Here is a 23,875-nt window from a genome sequence, read left to right as displayed (position 1 = left end):
CAGTCAGAAGACTGTGCGCCGCCGCCCCCCCCCCCCCCCCCCCCCCCCACCCAAAAAAAAAAAAAAAAGCTATAGGGGATCCAGTGTTAGATGGGGTGCAACAGAGCATTCTGTGTTATCACATAAGGAAGAAGGAATAAAATGCCTTCCTTCTGAATTTTTACAATTGAGCTACCAAAGGATTTTTCTGATTATAGTGTGGATTCTGATGCTGGTAATTTACTAGAGGAATCAAACTGTAAGATGACTGATGACTCTAAGAAAAAAGATCAGTGTCTCTTGTGCTGATTGTGGTGCATATGTGAAATACATAGTATGCATTTAAGTGCTAAACCAGATCAAGAAATTCCTGTGGCAGAATAAAAGAAATGCATTCATAAAACACGCGAGGCATTGATTTTTGAGAATATATAGCCATCCTCAAAGTTGTATACTGAATTTTGGCATATAATTTTGGTGATAGTGTGTCGAAGTAGATTTAGTAATTTGTACTGTGCTGTAAACTGTGTATGTCAGTTATTTAAATCACATACTGTAAATGTAAATCATTGAACGAATGTATGATACTGAGTTAAAAGACAGATATTGGACTACCCAGGTTCTAAATATCTACAAACAATTCCTGAAACTTCATATGCAAATAACTTGGATGCCTAGTTCATTAGGGGCATTGTGAACAGTTCTTTTCCCACCAAGAAAAAGTTAAAAAAAACCTGATATTTATATCAAATTATTATTTGAAATATATTTTGAGATTGAGTTGAGTTCTACTCAACCACTATCAACATATCCCTTGCTCAGTCAGTGTCAACATAACGTCTTTAAGGAATTGTGAAAATATTTTAGAATTTAAGAAAATGAAGTACTTGAGATTCATTTGTTGGGACAACTTCATTAACAAATATTTCAGCGATACCTCAAAAGTATGACTACAGCGGAACCTCTGTCATCTGTGCTGCTGGTCAGATAATGTAATAAAAAAAAGTTTGTTTTCACGGTCATCCTCTGCAGCAAGCACAGAAATATTCGCTTTGTAAATAAAAACTGCCTTTTCCTGCTGCACTGTACTTTTTCCGCAGACATGTTTTACATTTTTCACTGTAAGCCATCAGTGGGATGGGTTTTAACATTTTTGGTTGGCATCTGCATTACCTTTCATCTGGTCAGATGCTGGAGTTTGCTCTATGGCACTATTTCCAAAACAGAAGCTGAACTTTTTTCTTCCAATTTTACATCTTGTTTGCCCTTATTGTTTGATGTATATGTGGAGACACATAGGGAACTCATAGTAGTTAAGTCTTGAAAAGACAGTTTTTGATCAAATATCTGTAACTAGTGATGGAAGACTTATGGTGCATCAGAACAGTGAGGGTAAACAAGAGGAAAAAGGAAGAAAAAGTTCAGAACATAAAAAACATGCTTATGTTTTGGAGACAAAACGGTAGACCAACCTCCAGCATGTGACCAAATGAGAAGAAATGCAGATGACAACCAAAAACGCAAAGAAATAACCTACTGATGATGCCTTAGAAAAAGGTGAAATGTATCTGGGAGAAAGAAAAGTGGTTTTTATTCACAAAATAAATTGTTTTTTAAAAGTTCTCCCCCTTTCTCTTTCTTGGCTGTTTCGGTCTTGAGTAGTGTGATTTTCTCCTGTTGACTGACTACTCATTTGAGAGCTATCTTCTCCACTGAGCTGCTTCTAACTGTATCTGAGGGTTTTGTACTTTCGTTTGAGTCTATTACAACTCTTATGTACATAGCATTGGAATCTCCTAATCTATCCTTAATTTCTGCCAGTAGCTTGATCATAACTGCTGTGATTGATGAGTAGGCGAAAGTTTATTTCACCTGCAAGTGAAATAGGGAACTAAGTTATGATCATATCAGGAAGCTGTAAGGCAGGTCCCTGATTTAGCAAGAGTTGACAGCACCAGGGGAGGATATGTAGTGGTTTTGAGGACCTTACATAATCAGTTGGGTAGAAATCAATAGGGAAATAATAGAAAACTACTCTGCAATGATTTCTTATTTCTTTGTATTTCTCAACTGTTGCATACCAGTTGATTGCTGGATATAGTGGTCATTGAGTACCTTACTTGTTTAACAGTGATTTCATTTTGCTTATCTAGTTGAAATTGGGTTGTTTACACTTTACTCTATCAGTAAAAAGAAAATCTTAATTGGGACATAAAATTATTAATGAGAAATGCGAGTATGTTTCAAAAGATTGATGTCTGATAACATACTTTAAGTTAAACTAAATTGTTTGGAATGCCTTCAGGAAGATGCGACAATGCACATTGAAACAGTAAGAGTATAAAACAGAACATAAATTTGCTGTGGATAACCATACATGTCATCAGTTTAGGCTGCAAGGCAGTTACCAGCAAGCACGTGCAAACCATTGCGCGAGTGCAATAAGTTGTGAAGGTATCATTTGCCAAAGAAACGTACATTAATGATTGAATAATGCCAACTTGATATCTTTGAAGCATTGTATTTTTAAATGTAGCTATTCGTGTGTGTGCGCGCTCGCGCATCTTCTTCATCCACCACATGTGTGTTAAGGTCTCTTTGTTTTGCACCTGAATGCGTCATGGATATAGCCTCATTGCCTGTATTGGCTGTGCTTCTTTTCTCCTCTCCATAGCCCTTCACCCAGAAATTATTGACTCTTAAGTAAATGAAGAACTTCGATATAAAGAATTGCTTTTTTCAGCATTTGTTGTTGCTGTAAATTTTCTTTTGACTGAGATCACTGAAGTTCGAATGTTTCCACTTTCAGATTTTGTTCTGTGTTATTATTATTATTATTATTATTATTATTACAGAGTACATCTTTTTATTTGCTAAAGTATTGTGTTCTCAAAGATAGTGACAAAAAGTATGATTATTGTTTTAATTGTGACACTGCTTTTTAATGACTGTATGACTGTTAAGCACTTCAGTCCAAATTAGAAAACTAATTTTGTAATGGTAGATTCTATGATTTACTGGCTGAAAACTGGTGTTCAAATAAGATGTTAATTGGTGCAACATACTTCAACACCTGCACTTGAGTATGGCTGCTTGTTTATATAGATGAAAGATAAGGTATGCCAATTGCAGGAATAGGTTTACTTAAATGACTTCTATTTTTGATGACTCATTGACTTAAGTGCATAGATGAATTTTGTCTGTGAACACTACAGTTATAAACATACCACTTGAGAGCTTGAAAGTTGACCTTCATAATTTGCTATTTAATGAAATGATTGTTCATTTAATGTCTCATTGTTACTCTTCCTAGGTATATTAAACTTTTACAGATTGAAGACAAGCTCAGAACATTAAAAATGTATTTTGAATTGTATGTCTTACTTTATTTTATTAACAGGTAATATAGTGGAGTGGAACAATCAGATCTTCTGCAAAACAGATCTAGCATTTCAGCATCAAAAAGCTGCAGGCATATCTGCAAACAGCCCTTGCAGAAGTCAGTTGCATAATTGTCAGCAGTGTATAATTAAACTGAGCTAAGCCTAATACAGAAGTCCTCAAGACAAAGCCTGACTCGGAGCAAGTTGAATTGTTTATCACTTACATCTTCATCAAACATTGTACTGTGTACATGTTGTTTTTGTTTTGCTGGCTTGTCTTTTCAGTACTGTGCCAATCATATTCATGTATAAACCTTTCTCCTTTATTGTATCTTAACACAAAAATCCATTTTCCTCCACTTTTTTTACCCCTCCTTTTTCTTAACAAGATCAGCACATGTTCATATGGATGCAGACTCAAAAATGCAGCCGTCTCGTTTCCTGTCTTTACTAATGACCACAACTGTCCTTAAATCAGGCACACAGGGTAAAAGTGTGCTCAGAGTGCCTGTTACGAGGCAACATAAGTGTTTATCTAGTCTGTCCTGCTGTACAAACATGCTACCTAGCCTTGGCTTAAATGAATTAAACAATGTGCATTTAAACTGAATGAATGTTTATCTGATAAGCATTAAAGAGATTATTACTTTTTATTCTCAAAATTGTCTTTGATCAATTTCTTTTTAACTTATTTTATATGCAGGTCTTCCCCACGTCCCAGAACTCTGATCGAGCGGCATGGTTCTCCAGCTGGTTTCCAGATGGATGCACAACACCACGAATTCCATATCAGCAGCAATCATTGTAACAGTGTCTATTCTGATGACAATATGCGTACATTTAGGGAAGCAATAACTTTCGCTAGTGAGTATATGATCTTTATACAATCTCTTCATCATCTTAAAATTTTGTTCCTGGTTTTCTTAGAAAAATACATAAGTTTTCATCTGTGACCAGCTGGTGACAATATTGGAGGAAGAGTTTTTGCCATAAAATAGAAGAAAGCATTTATTTACCATTTGGCACCAGATTGATAAGCACATACGAAAGTTTGAGGTACCACCAATGATTGGCACTCACAACTTCGAAAGTCTCTTCAGAGAGATAGTTCTCTACCTGGAGAGGGCTGAAGCAAAATGCATGGGTTGTCAAGAGGGCACATTGGTTAAGAAACTGACAACACTGTTGGGATGCTCAGGCATCAGATCTCTCAATTTTCATTTTTGTTCAGACATTGCACAGTTTTTGACAGTCACGTTAGGTAAATGCAAGGATGATTGCTGGAAAGTGTGTGTGGCCATTTCTTTTCCATTGTTGTCCAACTGAACTTGAGTGTAAGGAGAGTTGGAACGTCCTATCCTGACACTGTTAAGTTTAATGACTTGGCTTCCCTGTATTTCAGGAATCTCGATTCTCTGTAGCCAGTGACATGAAACTTTCACAGGACATTAAACTGTATGTTCAGAGTCTACTGAACTACAATAATTGCATTTCAGCCACTGCTTTTGGAAATACAATTTGTTAAATACACGGTTAAAATACAGTGTACTTTTTGTACATTATCCTAAGTAATGTTAATTATACATAACATTATGTTCTTTTTTTAGTTCAGCAGACTCAGGATATCTGTTATTACTCCCTGAAAATTTGAATACTCTACTCTAAGTGGTTTCAGAGATTTAGGGGAAAATGCAACAGAAAATGCAAATGTTCAGTAACAGCTTCTAAAGTTTCAAAGACTGTAAGTCACCTAATATATGCTTAATTTATTTTTAGTCACTCAGTAGCACCCTGCACCATACTGTATATTGTCCTCTTGATTTTTTCCCCCAAGTTTCTTCTTCTTCTTCTTTCTGGACACCTTAGTGACCTACTGTACTGCATACTCCTCTTTATCAATGGGAACCTTGTCCATCTGTTTTAGGTCTGTGATGCAGTTTGCTCCAGGATTAATTCCCATATGCTGTAGCTCTTTCACCCTGCCAATGTTGTCATTAAAAGCAATAACAGCATTAATTAGGCCCCCCCCCCCACTTTTAGTGTCTTTATTCTAACAAAAACATTGTGTGGTAAGAGAGCCCTTATAAGATTATTGAAAGATTCATTGGGATTTTGAGTCTGACCATGCAGATGCTTCTTCAGTAATTCAGGATTTGACCAGGTCTATGTAAATAAGTTTTATGGTATCCATGACTGCTGCTGGGACAGAATGTTTATGACTGTATGAACTGTTTGAGTACTGGGCATTACAGTAATTGCACCGTGAATCGGGTCTGGGAGGGCAGAGGTGGTGTACTGGTTTTTCATCAGTCGACAGTCTGTGGAAGAATGTAGCCCATACTGCCTGCTTAGTTTTCAACAAGTCCTCAGTATTACGTCTAATGGCCATCCCATAACACTGCTTTAGTTAATCATTTTGTCTGTCAGCCTGCCTGTCATGGTGTTATGGGAGATTCCATGGTGACTCATGTTACATTTTGAAATCGGTGTTTTATTATGTTATCAATCCATAAAACCATATTTTCTTTTGTAAATCATTATTATAAATTGTGTTATTCAGGCAAAGATCTTGAAGTATTATTTAAGCAGCGAAGAGCATTAAAATTAAAGAACAAGAATGTAATTTTTGTTTTAAGTCGCGTTACAAATTTAGGACATTGTATTCCTAATGTGCATTTTAGGTCAATATGTGTCCTCAAGCTATTAGGAGTATGGATCTGGTTTTTATCACAGAAAATGCATATTAGGTTGGCATTCAAATGACAGTCACAATTTCTAAAAATATTTATATCATGTGAAATATTGTAACATACCGAAAAAGGTACGTGACTCAGTTACGCGACTCGTGTTACTTAGTACTACTTGTTGGAAAAGCTTATTTCCTACAAGCAGAGAAATGAATATATGACATGTACCAAATAAGATAAACTTAACATTAACACTTCACTTTTCAAACACTATGAAAAATTATAAGAGCATCACATCTGGGAAAATGAACTTTAAATTCAATTAAGTCAGAGAACTTGAAGTATCCTCTTGCATTGACAACATAAAGTGGATTAATTTTCTTCATAATTTCATCGCATTTTATGGGCCATTTGCACTTCTCCAGCATTGAATTTACTGTCATGTTCTGCTTTGTAGCAGTCTCCAATTTTCACACTTTCTATAGTTTCTTCAGTATGATGATCTGCAGCAGCAAAAGTCTTTGGAGACAGCAGATATGTTTGTAGTACTCCTTTCTGGTAGTGAAAGCAGTGAATGCTTTTTGTATTTGGTACTGATGGTGCTGAAGAAAATATTTGAGCCAGATTAAGTTTTACATTGATTCCTTGAATTTCATCAATACACATATGAAAAACTTGCATAGTTGTGATACTTGCAGCTACCTGAGCGAAAGTTGATGCATTACCGATTATGAATTTTCACTTTTGCTGTATTCCCCACTAGCCATTTTGCAACTGCGCCAATTCCATCTACGGTTTCTTTACCATGAAATGTAGCAAATAAGTTCCAATAGATTTCCACGTTATGAAATTATTGAAATTTAAGTACAGCAGCAGTAAGTAATATATTTGTTTTTAAATTGTGAGCCAGGTCCATCTGAGTACATTGAAACTACCTTCACATTTTCAGGTATAGTTGACAGTACCTTGCTAATGTAAGCAATTGCAGCTCACAAGCCGTAGTTTTATCCAGAGCACTATGTAACTTACACAGTGATGAAATTGCATTACTAGATTGTGGACCTTGGATTTTATGTTGCCTATGTTTTCTAACTCTCTCCCTATTTTTAGCTCTTCTTTCTTCTAATAACAGTCCTTGCTAAAGTTGACTCAACTGTAGAAACTTTTGTTTCTGCTTCTGCTGGCTTTCTCAAGCTTCTTCCAGATGCCTCTTCTTAAATTCTTCATATTTTCCTTCACTCTTTAACTTTTTCCTCCTCCTACACTGTCTTTCCGATGCTACTAGAGCATGCTGTTCTTCCAATCTTAAAATCGTAAAACTGTGACTCAGATTATGTGAGTCATGTTTCACATTTAATTTTCTGTTTTTACACTACTGGTTGAAATTCAGAAATTTTTAGTAATGATATTAGTTACAGTCACACTAAGTAAATTACTGAACAAGATAACTTCATCTCTAATATCTCTTTTGGTACAAAAACTTAATTACATGAAAGTGACTCATGTTACATGAAAGTTCATGCTGTTGTATGATATTATTTAACCCAACCTTTAATTTAACTACTTCTGTTTTATATTATTGATGCAATACATTAGGATATGTAACAGTAATATAAATACTTATATGCTAATTCTTAACTGCCAATTAGCTGAAATAAAGGTCTAAAATCTCCAATAATTCACACTCTGAAACTTCCTGGCAGATTAAAACTGTGCGCCTGACCGAGACTCGAACTCGGGACCTTTGTCTTTTGCGGGGCAAGTGCTCTACCATCTGAGCTGCCCAAGCACGACTCGCGTGCTGTCCTCTCTGCTTTACTTCTGCCAGTACCTCACCACCTAGTTTCCAGTCTGCCAGGAAGTTTCATATCAGCGCACACTCTGCTGCAGAGAGGAAATATCATCCTCAGTTCACACTCTCAGCACATGAAAAATATGGCGTTATAAAAATGGCTACAAATTGAGGGAAAGCAATAATGGGCCACAAACCATTGTTGCCCTACAGTAAAAAGTCCAGCCTTTACAAAAAATACATAAAAAGTATCAAATATCGTGTGTACTAACTTTCGTGGAATATCCCTTACCATCAGAAAGTTTCTTGTCTCTCAAACTTTGTTTAAACTTCTTGAACCTGGTGGCCATCCTCTTCTGGACATGACCTTTATAGCACAGCAATCCACAGCCTTCTATGTAAAAAAAGAACTACTGCTTTTATTTGATCTTGGAGTAATGCACATGAAACATTTTAAGTTTAAACCAGTGTAGATTATATTTAAAAAAATTAAATACTTCCCATGTGAGTTTATAATGAGATAAAAATCCAAAAATGTGAAAAAATTCCATTCTAACTCCCCTTAATGTATATCAGCATTGATAACAATGACATTCTAATATTGTTTTGTACAAAGATTTAAGTGTGAAGACCATCTTACCTGACTTTGTTTCTTATTCAGATAACACAACAGAAGCTAGTTTACGAACTGATCTGTTCCCTATTTTACTATACAATGAGATGAGTTCAGTACAGCTTAAAGTATTTTGTGAAACATCTGACTGGATCGCTAAATTATCAGGAAGGTTATTGTATTGCAATATCTGGGTGATTGGCTCATACTGTTTTTTTTTTTTTTTTTTTTTTTTTTTTTTTTTTTTTTTTTTTTGTAAGTATTGTGCCAGCCATGTTTTCTGAGTAATTATTTTAGTCTTTATAATATACAGGCTGAACCGGAACTCAGGCTCTAAAATGCTATGAGCACTTTTTCAATGGAAGAGAGATTTCACAATAGCAAAGACGGAAAAAGTGGTCATTGCTCATTTGTATGCACTTTAGAGCCCATGTTTACAGGACATTTCCTTCTTTTGATCCATATTTACACCTATCAGAATATCAAAAACAAAGTAGAAATGTGTTTCACAGTAGTTCTGAAAGTTTAGTTTCACTCTGTATATCCGTTAGGATTCTTAGCACATGTTAATGTTGGCACCTTAATGTTTTATACAATTGGATGTGACTGTTTGGTGATGGTTAGTTAACATTGGTGTGAGCTATTGTGATTTCAAGTGAGTTTGTATTTTCTGAATTTTTAGTTTCATCAGTTAAATTACCTTTGTCTGAATATTTTATCTAGGGGACTCTCACACACACACACACACACACACACACACACACACACACACACACACACACACACATGTACACACATGTGCATGCTCATTTCTTCTTCTGGATATGTCAACTGTACCAATTTGCCTGGTTTCAGCAAAATTCCTAGAGAGTTAAATTTTCAAACTTTTTGTGTAGAGTTGATTTGCAGACATTCAGCACTTACCCACACTAGTAAGCAGCATTTAGCTGTGAAAAGTCCACTGCACCAGTGCTGCTCCAGTAGAAACGAAGCACTTTTGTTTGACATAGGATAGTAAGGCCACCGCTTGTAAGAAAGTGAAGAGAGAAGAAATAAAATTGTATCATAACAACTCGTGAAAAGTATTGTTAATCCGTGATTATATTTTGTTCCACTGCTCGTATAAACATAGTTGATCTAAGATGTAGGACAAGACAGATTGTTACTTCCTGTGAAGAAGACATGTCAAGTTGAAGACAGGCACAGTTAAGACACTTGCATAAAGCTTTCAGCGGCAGCCTTCATCAGTAAAACACACACACACACACACACACACACACACACACACACACACACACACCAATGGGCTTGGAGAATCTGCTATATCACATGTATGCTTCAAAAGGTGTTGCTGATTAAATGAAAGCATTGTTGGAACAAAAGTTTGTTTTTTGTGTTTTTGTGGTAGTGTCTGGAAAACAGTATGACCGTGACATACCTAAGAACAGAAAGTACCACACCTGGCTTTGCTATTTACTGCATGAAACAGTTATTTCAGACACTTACAGAATGATTTTATAGTTCTAGAAGAAAATATTTCAGAATGAATTGACAGCTTGTATAGACCAGTTTCATTAATTCAGTATGCTAATAGACACAGCTATACAGCATGGAGACGTTTGTCACCTAAGCAATGATTCAACTGACCACTTAACATCACTGCTGTGTTGGTAGCTGAGATGGCCAATAAATACAACCAGACATGTAGAAAAAGGGAACACATATGTTTGTTTATACTATGTATACATGGTAGTTGAGCTGCACATAACTTTGAATGCTGTACTTTCTTCTCTGTCACAGAGTTATATACGGTAATAGTAATGTTCATCATCAAACCAAATAGTCTGCAATGCTGGTACACGTATCAGTCACTGAATAATAATGTTTAGTAGCATTTTGCTGCTATACTACCACAAAGAGAATCTGTGTAGTATTTTTAATTAAGTTTAAATCTTTTAACATGTTATTGGTTTGAGTTAATTGCAAATTAAATATTCTGTCTGAGTAATTTAGGTGTAATAAATTCTTTGTGCAAGTGTACGGAAACTGATAACTTGAACCTAATGGTTCACAGAATTAAGAACATCTTGTCAAGCTATATTTTGGTGGATGTCATAGTACGAAAGTAGTTTTGTTACAGCAGAAAAGTTTAGAGTCTATGTTCTGTGTGCTAAAGAATCTGGTCTCTCTGTTGAAGTGGCAGATATTGACAGCACTGAAATCTTAAATAGTCTTTATCCTTCTCGCATTAGATGCACTGGAGTTTGTCTTTGTGAAATGATGGTATCTTAATGAGAAACATTTGGTAGTTCTACATACATGTACAAGTAATTAACCTCTAATCAGTATCACGGCTTCTTCTTTCCCAAGGTAAGAATTTATGTAATTGCGGCCCTTAACAAGGTATTGCGATATTAAAACTCTATCAAACAATCTGACTATTTCGTATACTGGTTTGATTACAAGGGAATGCTGGTCACCGCCTTAAGATTAACATAGGTAAAATGAATGTCTGAATGCTGAAGGTTCTAGCAGGTGAGAAGGGTTGCTTATTGTTTGTTAAAAAAAAAAAAAAAAAAATGTTAAGTTTCTGAATATTTTCTTGCCCAGCCCAGTCTAGAGTTCTTGACTGCAGCCAGTAGAATCCAGTCATCTCGCTGTTGGGATGTTACTCTAGCGTCTTGGTGCTGGATTCTGTTGATGTATGATCTGTGCCTTAAAATCCAGTGTCCATTTGTTCCATAAAACCCGGCACCTAGTCATGTTTCCAAAACGGATACTAGGCCTGGTGTGGTGACTGCCCCATTTGCTACACGGTTACGGCTGTGCAGCACCCCTATTGTTGAGCTCTGCTATCTTGGCTGCATAGTCCACTATAGTCTGTTATTGTATCCCACATGTCATCATAATTGTGGCTACCAGCCCATGGCTGCTAACACAGTACTCCGTGGTACTTTGTCACTACTTTTCCTTATTTTCGTTAAAGACTAATAGTTTTCCAACCAAAGACTGAGTTGTGGCACTACAAATCATACATGCACAAAAAATACCACACTAATAAGTTCGTTTATACTATTTATACTAGTAACCGAGTTTCACATAACTTTTAATGCTATAGGTTTGTCTGTGGTGTAGTGTATGCAGTGATAGTAATGTTCTTCATAGACTCAGATAATCTTGAATGCTGACACACTTCTGTAAGTATCTGGATATTGGCAATGTTTAGTAGCATCATCCGATGTGTGATGTGTTGTGTCCGGAGATGCACTGTGCCTGGTTAAAAGGATGCGTTGGTCAGTCAGTCGTGAGGTCATGTGGATTTGCGGGGTCCCGGGTTCGATTCATGACCAGGTTGAGGATTTTTCTCTGCGCGGGGTCTGGGTGTTTGTGTTGTTATTTTTGACAGTGGCTAGATTGGATTGTCAAAAAATTGGACTGTGTAAAACTTGGGACTTTGCTTTTGGAACACTCAACAGTGTAATCACTAGCACCCATACAGACATCACAACCTTGCCTGGTGGTACACTGTCAGGAGATTTGAAAGTGCAACTCTTGCTTAACATTGTGTGGCGTACCTGGTGTAGATGCCTTCAATACCTCATTTACATCACTGTCAACCAAATAGCATGTTGGCTACTGACAACCTGACCAGGGACTTCATCCTCACCAGCTTCATTGCCATTCTTGTACAGAATAATAGGTTCTGTGTTGACTTCAAAGAGCAGCACAGCTGGAGGTTATGGAAGAATGATCTGTCAAGGAAATGTACTGGCCCGAATCCTGTTCAGTATATATACAAATGACTAATGTATAGCACCCAATATCAGGAGTTTTCTTGTATGTTTTTGATATCACTCATCCCACAGAGCACATGTTTTTGAATCTGTGTGAAACCCTCTTTGCTAATGCCTTTGAAGGAATGTCAACATGCTACAGTCAACTGTCTTGAACCAATCCATATATAAGTATTAATTAATTAAAAGTAAATTAAAGGAGGTCATGTTACGAGCTGAACTGGAAGAATGTGATAATCCAAAATACCAAGGACTGACACTCCACATCTTTTACCTACATCTACATACATAAAGTAGCAAGCCACTGTACAGTGTGTGACGGAGGGTATTCTGTACCACTACTAATCATATCCTTTCCTATTCTATTCACAAATAGAGTGAGGGGAAAAAACTGTCTATACGCATCCAAATGAGCTATTATTTCTTGATCTTATCTTCGTGACCCTTATGCAAAATGTATTTGTGACAGTGGGATCATTCTGCAGTCAGTTTTCAAATGCTGGTTCTCTAAATTTTTCTCCGTAAAGTTCCTCGAAAAGAAGGTTGCCTACCCTCCAGGGATTCCCATTTAAGTTGCCGAAGCATCTCTATAATACTTACTTATTGTTCGAACCTCCTGTTAACAAATCTAGCAGCCTGCCTCTGAACTCCTTTGGTATCGTCCTTTAATATGAGCTGGTGCAAATGCCAGATACTGAGCTGTACTCAAGAATAGGTCACACTAGCATCCCATATGTGGTCTCCTTTTACAGATGAACCACATTTTCCCAAAATTAACCCAATACACTGGAATTGACCACTCACCTTCCCTATCACAGTCCTCACATGCTCGTTCCATTTCACATTACGCTCAGATATTTAAACAATGTGAGTGTCAAGCAAGACATTAATAATGCTGTATCAGAACACAAAGGGTTTGTTTCTCCTACTTATTTACATTTTTCTACATTTAGAGCTAGCTGCCATTCATCACACCAACTAGAAATTTTGTCTAATACATATTTTATATTACAGTAATTAAACACGACACCTTTCCATACACCACAGGATCAGCAAACCACCACTGATTTCTGACCACCATGTGTGCCACCTCATTTATGGAAGTCAAAAGTAATAGCAATCCTATGATACTTCCCTGTAAAAGCAGTACATAGACACCAAAGTGGAAAGTTACCATCAGGAACAGTGTTATCATAAAGTGAACTGTTACATAATGGGGTAGTAAAGTTGAAACATTTAGAACTTCTGCAGTGGTACTGTGTTGTTCCACTGCAGAGTTCATGTCCTGTGGATTGTAAGGAAACTCGCACAAAATACATGGACTCCTCAGTGATGTGTGCAGACTTAATAATTGGCTGTTTAAAACCTACACCAAGTGTTTGGCTTCACTACCTGGCAGGAACAGCTCCACCTTACATTTGAAAAGCAATAGCTATGAACAAGGAACGGAAGAAGATGGAACATGGAGTAACTCGTCCATTAAATGAACTTGAAGTGCACATGCAAAGACTGAAATCCAGGAAGAGCTTCCTCAGAACATAAGCTCTGCTCTGAACCACAGATGAAATAGCCAGGTTACAATTGTAGAAAGCTAAGATCGCCTTAGCCCTGGTAGGAAAAGTGCATCTACAACTCTGCTACCGGGTTACAGCCAGCCCTTGAATATATAGAACAGGCAGGTCCAGGTTAATATGGCAAGGTGAGGCTGTGTCAAAAAATTACAGTGTGCAGTATGATTGAGGAAACAGGTTTTGGTCAAATACTCATTAACTGTGGAAATGTGTGTGTTCCTGCTACAAGAATAATAAAAAATGAGGTTAATAACCTTGTTATAATGTGCCATGTAACAACAATAAACAATGGTTACAAAAAATTATGATCACTAACTATATACGAGGTGTGTTCTTTAAGTAACTCCCATTTTGTTGTAGACACTAGTAGTTCACGTGCATATCGCAATAAGCGTGTGCTTTGTGTATCGCCATGCTTTGAGAACAACTGTGCTAAATTTCAGCTCTGTAGCTGACCAGTACGGTTCTGCTCTGTGCTTTCAAAATGTTTGACTATCAGCTTGCCTGCCGCGTGTGAGGTTTGCTCAGTGATATGGTTTTTATCACCAAGGAACCTGTCTGCTGCAGAAATTCATCGACTGATTTGCGAAGTGTACGGTGATACAGTTATGAGTGAAAGTGAAGTGCATAAGAGATTCAAAGATAGCAGTGACAACATCCATGAGGAGGATCGCTCCGGTCGCACTTCTTTGATTAGACCGATTTGGTGGCTTCAGTTGAAGTGAGGATTCCTGAGAACAAGTGCTTCACAATAACAGGTCTCTCAAACAAATTTCTTCACGTGTCAAAATCAGTGCTTTGCAACATTGTTTCTGATTACCTAAAGTTTAGGAAACTGTGCTCCTGTTCGGCCCCTAAACTCCCAACAGAGGACCACAAAAACCAAAGATTTGAGTGTGTTACGAAGTTCTCATGAAGAAGGTGACAGTTTCTCGAGTCAGATCATAACTGGATATGAAACATGGGTTTCGTCTGTCATTCCCAAATTGAAGCGACAGTGCATGGAGTGGACACACACACACACACACACACACACACATACACACACACACATACACACACACACACACACACACACTCGCCTGTAAAGGTGAAGGCGAGACAGACTCCATCCCAGCGCAAAATCATGGGGTCGGTGTTCTGGGATACGCACGGTGTTTAGTTGGCCGACTTCATGCAACGAGGAACCACTATCAATGCAGAAGCATACTGCCAAACCCAGAGAAAGTTACGCAGAGTGATCCCAAACAAAAGACGTGGCATGCTGACAAAGGGAATTGTCCTCCATGACAATGCAAGACCTCACACTGCAGGTCAGACCCACGATTTATTGGACAGTTTTGCCTGGCAAGTTTTAGACCCCCACTGTACAGTCCTGATCTTGTGCTGAGCAATTACCATCTATTCCTCCACCTCGAACAACACCTCAGTGGCAACCGTTAGTGATGTCGATGGGAAAATGGCTGCGAACTTTTGGCTATCAGAGCAGGCGGCAAGTTTTTATGAAGAGGTTATTTTAAAATTGGTTGAGAGGTATGATACGTGCTTGAACAAACTTGGCAACTATGTCAAAAACTAGAGTGAACAATGTACTTTCTGAAAATTTACTTTTTTTGAAATAACCTTTCGTTGTGTACTTACGTTCAAATGGACCTTTCTTAAAAAACACGCTTCGTACAAGTAGCAAGTCCTAAAGCTATGCTATAGTACTGATTCCTTATTTAGATACCTACCTTTTTCTTCATACTGCTTGTGTTGGCTGAGCAGTGTTTGTTTTCTTAGACCACTGCGGGCACTGTGAAAAATATGTTCCTAAATCTGGCGGCGGCGGCGGTGGTGGTGCCACCTCCGCCCTGTACCTTTGGATTTGTTGCCAGAGTAAAGAAACCTGCAGAACTTCCATAGGTATAAGGATCATTTTAATGGGCCCATACAGGAATTCTTTCAGTCCACCTTACAGTGTAACCTACATGTCTGGTTCAGATTCGTTGCTGATTTTGATCCACGCCAAGAACAGCATCTGCTCTTCCTTTAAACATCGACTCCCAAATCCACTACATCTGGCCCTTCTCTTCTCAGTGACTATCCTTCCCAGAGGTATATATGCCTCTTGCTGGTACTTCCATAAAACCTTGGTTCATACAATTTTACTAAAAAAGAGCACATACATTTTTGGGAGATGGCAGTGAATGTCTTCAGTGGCCTTCGTACCTGTGTGTGATGCATCTGCAGTAGGTAATGAGCTATCTGAATTTATTGTTATCAATGTGTTCTTCAGACCCACTTTTGTTTTTCAAAACCTGCCTTCGGCTATCAATTTACACGACCTGGTCTCCCATTGCTTAAACCACATCTGACATAACAGTAGCAGCAAGTTTAGAAAATTGAGGCTTTCATAGCAATTTTATGACAAATGAGGAACCAACTGGCAGTTTGACAGTATGTTTAGGAATTTAAAACACTACCCTTCCTTGCTAGTACAATAAAAAAAAGTATCCTGCAAAGTTTTCTACCCTTTACCCCACAACCATGAAAGTCATCCAGTAAGAAGAATTGTTGTTTATCACACTGATGTTGAGTTTCTCAACTATGTCCCTTGTCAGACCTTAAACTACCTTTTATTTTACACTGACACGAAGACTATCCTGTTCAAAATTCAATCTGTTGCCCATATTGGTACTCTGTCACATAACCAACTTGACCATTTCTGTAGTCCATCCTTCTGCACATGAAAACCTACAGTTCGTGGTGAATAGCTGTTATAAAACTTGTGATATATACTAGGCTCGTCTTCATCTAGATCTACATACATACTCCATAAGCCACAACCAAGTGAAGTGGCGAACGGTTAGTGCACTCGGGTCGACGGTTGAAACCTTTGTCTGGCCATCGTGATTTAGGTTTCCTGTGGCTTCCTAAAATCGCTTCTGAAAAATGCTGGGATGGTTCCTCTGAAAGGGCATGGCTGACTTCCTTTCCCATCCTTCCCTAATCTGATGGGTCTGTTGACCTTGCTGTTCAGTCCCCTCCCCCTAAACAACCATGTCATGTTGCTTAACAGTCTTGGGCATAGATATTTCATCAATGTGACTGGGTCAAACAGTTCACTGCTAGTCTATATTCTTACATTACAGATTTGATTTTCCTACTCACCTGTACAGGCTTTCACGGCATTAACTATATATTTGACAAAATTTCGGAGTATGGGCACATGATATGTATTACTTTGAGCTTTAAAATGTCCCATGTGGTGACAAAATAGTTGAAACTAGTAGCAAATAGTCCTTTTTGATGGTGTATGTAGAAAAATGGCATTCGTGTATTTGTATGAGTTTCGAATGTTAACTTTTGATTTTGAAGTACTTTACCATGATCCTGTCTCTCATAGAGGCACATCTTTTGTAGATCATAAAAACTTCGAAATGTGTGACTAAATTCTTACCCATGGTTATTGTTCTAGATCCAGCAACTGCAGCATCACGCCGGCAGCGTTCATCAGATCTTGGTTCATTTATAACAAATGAATTTGCCCGTCACAAGCGACCGGCTCCATCAAGTTCTCCTTTGTCTGATATAAGTATGGACTCGCCAACACACAAGCGATCAAGACTAACATAGTTACTTGTATTAGTATTTGTATCAGATATTCTCCAAAAACACCAATTTCTTGAACACTTCAGAAGAATAAAGAAGTGTGCACGTATGCCTTTGCAGCGTCAAAGCTGCTTTATACAAAACTTAAAATTTTGATTATAGTAAGAAATTTTTAAGCAGGAGTGCTTTACTACTATAAAAGTGCAGCCAATATGTTTGTGATGTTAAGTTTGTGAAGCTTTAGTCATCTAGTGCCAGAATTCTGTAATATGTCATCACCTTCAAAAGGTTGATTTTTATTTCCGTTTTACTTATGTGGCGTGTACAATATTCTCAGGTTGAAATTTACACACAAATTATTCTCAACATTCTTTTGTTTCTGTGATTCACAACTGTAAGTTCATTCAGGGGATCTTTCTTTGTCCAGAAAGAAATTTTTCAATGGCTGGTTTCAGGTAGCTTGTGAAAAATTTCCAGGTGACAAGTTTTTGGAGTTGAGAATATAAGACTTGAACTTTAGGGGGACTGTTATTAATTTATAGAAGACATTTTGTTACACTGAGGTGATTCATTGTTGAACTGTGATTATATTAATTTAAAAGCAGTGTACTCAGGTCTTTGGAAAAGTCAATAATTGGAGTATCTTCCATCATAATGAAAATACGAATTGTTGTGAAGATTTAAACATTTGTGGTAGAGATAAATTATTTATTTTTCTGCTACGGAAACCAGTTGTGTAAATCATATTTATAATCTGTTTTCTGTGTTACTATTATTCTTTGCCAAAAAAGCTGAATTCACACATTTAATAAAAACAAATTGTCTTTAAAATCCCCATTGGTGCAGAACTCCTTCCTCTTCGCTGAAGTCTCAAAGTATTTTATCTTATGTATAATTAGAGCTGTGTTATGAGAAGCACATCTGAGATCATTAATTGGAAGCATCTTGATGTGTAAAAGCATAAATTGTAATTGTTGTGCTATCAGAATGTTACATATGGTATTAATTTACTGTGTTTAGTAAAGACAAGGTTCTAAAGCTGCTATGCTCCATGCCATGCCCGTGATAAATCTTGCTATTATAGCATTAAATGCTAAAATATTTGGATTGTGCCTCAATTCAGGGAAGAATAAAAGTTGCCTTACAAGCAAGTCTGTCTATGATTGTAAACAAGAATACCATACATGATGATGATGATGATGACGACGACGATGGGTGATTATTGTTACATATAGTGATTTATTTGATTGATACGAGAATTTTGTGTGCTCTTAGTGAAATTACTGTGCCACCTATGAGTTTCCACAATTATCAAGGAGATACTCACCAATGGTACTGTATGTGAACTTCTGGAAGTATATTGTCATGCGGAAACTGACACAGATGTGGTCATATATTAAGTGTCTGGATGTCAGTATTTTGCAGTCTTCCCACAGTCATAGAAAGTTGTGTGTGTGTGTGTGTGTGTGTGTGTGGGGGGGGGGGGGGGGGGGGGGGGCACGGACAAGCACGAGAAAAAGAGCCAGAGCTTTGAAAGCGAGTGAATACTGTTTCCTGTTGTCTGTCAACCGCACAATAATTGAGTATAGGTGAGTGATTGCCTTACCATTATTCTTAATATTATTCCATCCAGGAATTTCAGTTATTTTCAGTGGCTTCTTTGTTTTTTTATTAGAATCCTACATTACATTGTTACTTCACTTTCTGTTTCTGCCAGAGCACCATTTTTGCTCCCCTGTCAATAAAGTAGCTGGGGCTGTAATCTTTGATACAGGGTACATTTCTTGAAGTTTTTCACCATTCCATTTGTGAAATTTTTATTTACTTATGTTGGTGTAAATGTTAATGGCAAAAAAAGAGCACGAAGTTGGAGACCTGATGACTTTTCTTATGTTTGTCTTTACACATGACTGTATCCATGCTGAGTTGCAGTGTGTTCACATACTGCATGTCAGTGACCTGTCATCCCAAAAGATTTTAATTTCAAGCCACCGTACAGCACTTAAAAAGTGCAGTTATACTGTGAAGTGGGTTTTAACATTTAGTATTGTTGTAGATATTTTATAGCAAACTGCTTTTTTATATATATCTGCTTCATAATTGTATAAAATTCTTCAATCTGCAACGAAGATACTTGGTAATGATAATTTGCATCCTTATCGGTTTCTCTGATACTTTTATAGCCACAGAGTACTCTGAACTAAACTATAGATGGTGATCATGCAATTTATTTCCAGTATTCTTTTAAATTGGTACTCATTGAACTTTAAAGGTAAGTGTCCAGCTTTTAGTTTTGGGAGCTGGTTATAACTTGCTGTTACATGCTTAACGTACTCCTTTTTTTGTCTCTAGTATTGCACAAGTCTAGTTAGACAAGTAGACATTACAACTCTTCATAAAACAGAACGCAAGGAAAATATTGAGGCTGTATCAGTTTCTGGTAATTTATGTAAAAATCTAAGAATAGGAGATGATAGTAGCAAAGTGTGTGTGTGTGTGTGTGTGTGTGTGTGTGTGTGTGTGTGTGTGTGTGTGTGTGTTTTCACTGGATAAATAAAATAATCATAAACTGAATAAGAGGTATAGGTCTAAACAACATATTGACACAACTGCCAAATTTCTCTATTCGGAGAGCTCTCTTACATATGTGGTGGATTTTTTTCTTTCCTGGAGTTACATGAATATTTTGTGATGCCATCAGACCTGCTTTTTGTACCCACTTAGCTGAATCTACTCTGGATTTCATCGCTGCTGTGTACACCACCCAGGCAACCAGTCTTCTCCACCTTAAATTTATTAGCCCAGTTAAACACTACTAATTCTTCAAATAGCATTCCTTCATGTCTTGTGAACTGTAATATATATTGTCGTCATTACATGTACAAAGACTCACTGCAGTTGATAGTATACCACCATTTGAAATCTCGGTTAACTCAAACGGAGCTCTCTTCATTATAATGTTTTAATATTTCTTCAAAGGACATTAGCACCTCTCACTTTTTGCTAGAGTTGTGTGAGGCACCACACATTCCATTTGTGGCAACCTTGTGTTTGATTCACTTGGGTGAAAGGAATGAAGTGCACATTTCTTCTAGAACCTTAATCACAGTGACTGTCTAAACTTCTTAACTTTCCACCTATGTCTGGCAATGTAATATTTCCCCTGCAAAACAAAAGAATAAAACTAATAACACAAAGCACTATTAATACCAGTGAATATTTTTCAAACAGTGAAATATTGAAATTTTATGGGGAGTTTGAGGATCTTGCCAAAATTTTGAGAATTGATAAGTCACTTAGTGGGTAAAATCATTGCTTTTAGGACATATTCCTTTATAACCCTGTCATTTATGAGTTTTTCATGAGAGGCAACCAGGTGGCTAAGAGAGTGATTAGTTGTATACAAAGCAAATTTTGTGAAAATGTGTATTTCAGAAAACATCCAGCATGTGTGCAGACAATCTGCTTACAGGCTCATTGCTTGTATAGTATGTTAACAGCAGACACCTCATTCCTTTCGAGCATAGTAGGATTTTATTCCGTGTTGGATGTACACATCATTAATTCAACCAGTAATGTCAGCTGGTGTGGCAATTTGAATCTGTGCTGTGCTCTTGATATCCTCCAAATGGTGGATAAATCACTGCAGGGACAACAGATCTTTTTCAACCTGTGAGATAGCCCAAAAGTCATCAGTACCTTTGCTCATGCATCAACAATTAAATGGTACAATATCGTATTGGAACCAGAGGTTATTGACTATAGCAGTTTTGCATATGTGGCATGCAGAAACTGACAGTAAGCTGCTCATTTGAGATGGCTGGTAAAAGTAGAGGCCATAGATTGTAACATACATACCTACAAGCATGTTTATGGAGCACCTCTGTTCATGAGATGTAACAGGAAGTTGAATCTCATTGTCTTAGACATGAGTATTCTGGTTACTAAAATAACTGTAATAATAAAGAAGGCACGTGGTGACAGGTGTGAATATTACCGAACTCTGTTTAATAAGCCAATATTGCAAAATACTGACAAGAATTCTTTATAGAAGAATGTGGTAACTGATAGAACTCAACCTCAGAGAAGATGAGTTTGTGTTCCAAAGAAATGTGGGAACGTAACAAGATAGGTTAACATGTTGATTGCTGTGAGGCTGCTGGATGACACTAAGGTTGAAAACTGACGTTGTGTGCCTATTGGTGGCCACACGCTCCACTCAGTTTAGTAGTGCATCATTGGATTGCGTGTAAATTTACAAAATTCAAAATGTTGACCAATATAACAATTAAAATAATCAGATACTAACAATATAATGTAATTGGATAGATAAAAAAATCTGCTCACAAAGTGTTTGGAGGCGAATATGCACATAAAAGGAGGTTTTACTTATGCAAGCTTTTGGAGCTGGTGTCTGCTTCTTCCAGCAGAAGTTTAGTAAAACCTCTCCAGTGATTTTCCTTCACCCCTCTTTCTTCCTCTTCACTCACGGTCCTTTCGTGAGTACATGCGTGGCGAGCACGAGGCCCCAAGTTATTGCAGCCTTCCTTCCTTTTCCCTTCCTCTCGCTTCCTGTTCTTGCTCCTTCCCCTCTGCCCTCTCATCTCCCTCCCTTGGTATCCTTGTTTATGTTGGCCCTGCTATCCTCTTGCTTATGTTGGCTTTGTGTTTTGGTTTTGTTGAGTAATTACCTCATCCTTTTGGCACCCTCTGTTCTCCATTTTGGGTTTGACTTCCATTACTAAATTTCTATTCCGTAGTGTGTACCATTTGGGGAAGAGCACTTTACCTAGTGTCACTGGCATGTGCCCTCCTAGTTCTTTCCCTCTTTTCCTTCAGCACGGTAGCCAGTCTGTGTGGTAGGGTCACTATTTACCCTTTTGGTTGAGCCCCCTGAACACACGGGGATCACACTTCTGATACCTAAGCTGTGACCACCTCATACAAGCCTAGGAGTGTTTACTTGTCATCCTGGAGCATCTGACCTCCTGGCAATAGCTGCTGTGCCAGATGGCCCTTGCTGTGGCTGGGTGGCCTTAGTTGGGGTGGGAGCCCCTGATCAGAGTGGGAGCCCCTGATCAGAGTGGGAGCCCCTGATCAGAGTGGGAGGCATCAGGGCAGATGCTATGCATATGGGTCCAGAACTCTGGCCGTTCTTCTAAGGGTGTCTCTTTGAATGAAATTGATTCTTTTAGTGCTGCTTCTTCTGCCCCTTCGGCCTTCCCTTCCATGACTACCCCCTAGGAGGAGGGTCAGGCTCGTCAGCTGGGGGTGAAACCTTTCCCCTACGATCTGGTTTGCACCAGGACTGATGGGGATACTATCACCAATACCAAATCCTTATTTGTTTGTGGAACACATTGAAGACTAGTTTGGCGAAGTGGGTTCTGATCAAGATGTGGTCGGGTTCGTTGTTGATCAAAACCGCTTCAGCTGCCCAGTCTGCGGCCCTTCGTGCCCGTGACCATCTTGGCACAATTCCTGTGTCCATTACCCCCCCCTCCCCCACCAGTCATTGAATATGGTTCAAGGTGTAATTTTTCACAGGGACCTCATCCTTCAAACTGATTAAGAGCTTAGGGACAATCTTGGATGGCGGGGTGTTCGGCGTGTTCAGAAGGGCCCAAAGGAGAATTACATTGATACTGGTGCCTTTATCTGGCCTTTGAAGGGGATGCCCTCCCTAAGGAGGTCAAGATTATGGTTTATAGAAGTGACGTGAAGCTGTTCATCCTACAACCTATGAGATGTTTTTAAGTGTTTGCGTTTTGAACACATCTTCCCACTGTTCGCAGACCCCTCTCTGTGGTGACTGTGGACATCCATGAGGGGAATCCCTGTGTTCCCCCTCCTGTATGTGTTAATTGTCATGGCAGTCATTCTCCACGTTCACCCAATTGCCCAGCTTGTAAGAAGGAAAAGAAGATACAGGAGTATAAGTCCCTTGATCTTCTAACCTACACTGAGGCTTGTAAGAATTGTGCACGTCTTCATCCTGTGTCGATGACATCTAGCTATGCTTTAGTTAAATCTTCACCCCTTCCTTACCACAGTCCCAAATCCCTCTCCTCTCCCCCCCCCGCCCCCCCCCCCCCCATTCCCTGTGGTTCCCACACGCTCCCCTCAGATTACCACTCCCCCTCCTCAGCCAGAGAAGTGTCCCACTTCTTGGGCATCTGCCAGTCAAGGGCACCCATCCCGAGACCCCCCCTTCCTGGCACCTTTCAAGCCGAAGGTCTGCTGCCACATGAGAACCACGGTCTGTGGGCCCCCAGGTCACTTGCTTTCTTTCTGATTCAGATCTTGCTGCAGCTGGCTCCATTTTGCAGTGCAGCCCTACTCGTTCTCAGAAAGAAAAGAAGAAGAAACATACGTCTCGGGACAAGGAGCCTCTTTTGTCACTGGAGGTCCTGTCCCCACCTTCACGACCTGACTCTGACCTGCTGTTCATGGATGTCGCTC

General features: G+C 38.4%; 1 protein-coding gene across 1 annotated transcript in view; it reads left to right on the top strand.

The window, feature by feature from the left end:
* LOC126335204 (telomere attrition and p53 response 1 protein) overlaps positions 1-19,189 on the top strand; it is a 29,994-nt gene extending 10,805 nt beyond the window's left edge. The window contains exons 4-5 of the mRNA XM_049998214.1: positions 4,066-4,226; positions 17,280-19,189. Coding sequence (XP_049854171.1) covers positions 4,066-4,226; positions 17,280-17,437 — 319 coding nt within the window. The 3' untranslated portion in view covers positions 17,438-19,189. The remainder of the gene's footprint in view (positions 1-4,065; positions 4,227-17,279) is intronic.
* Positions 19,190-23,875: the final 4,686 nt, after the last annotated feature.

The sequence above is a fragment of the Schistocerca gregaria genome, chromosome 2 (assembly GCF_023897955.1).
Source record: "Schistocerca gregaria isolate iqSchGreg1 chromosome 2, iqSchGreg1.2, whole genome shotgun sequence".
In the NCBI taxonomy this organism is placed as follows: Eukaryota; Metazoa; Arthropoda; class Insecta; order Orthoptera; family Acrididae; genus Schistocerca; species Schistocerca gregaria.
Note: the sequence above shows the minus strand (reverse complement) of the source record. Positions and strands in the feature narration are given on the sequence as shown.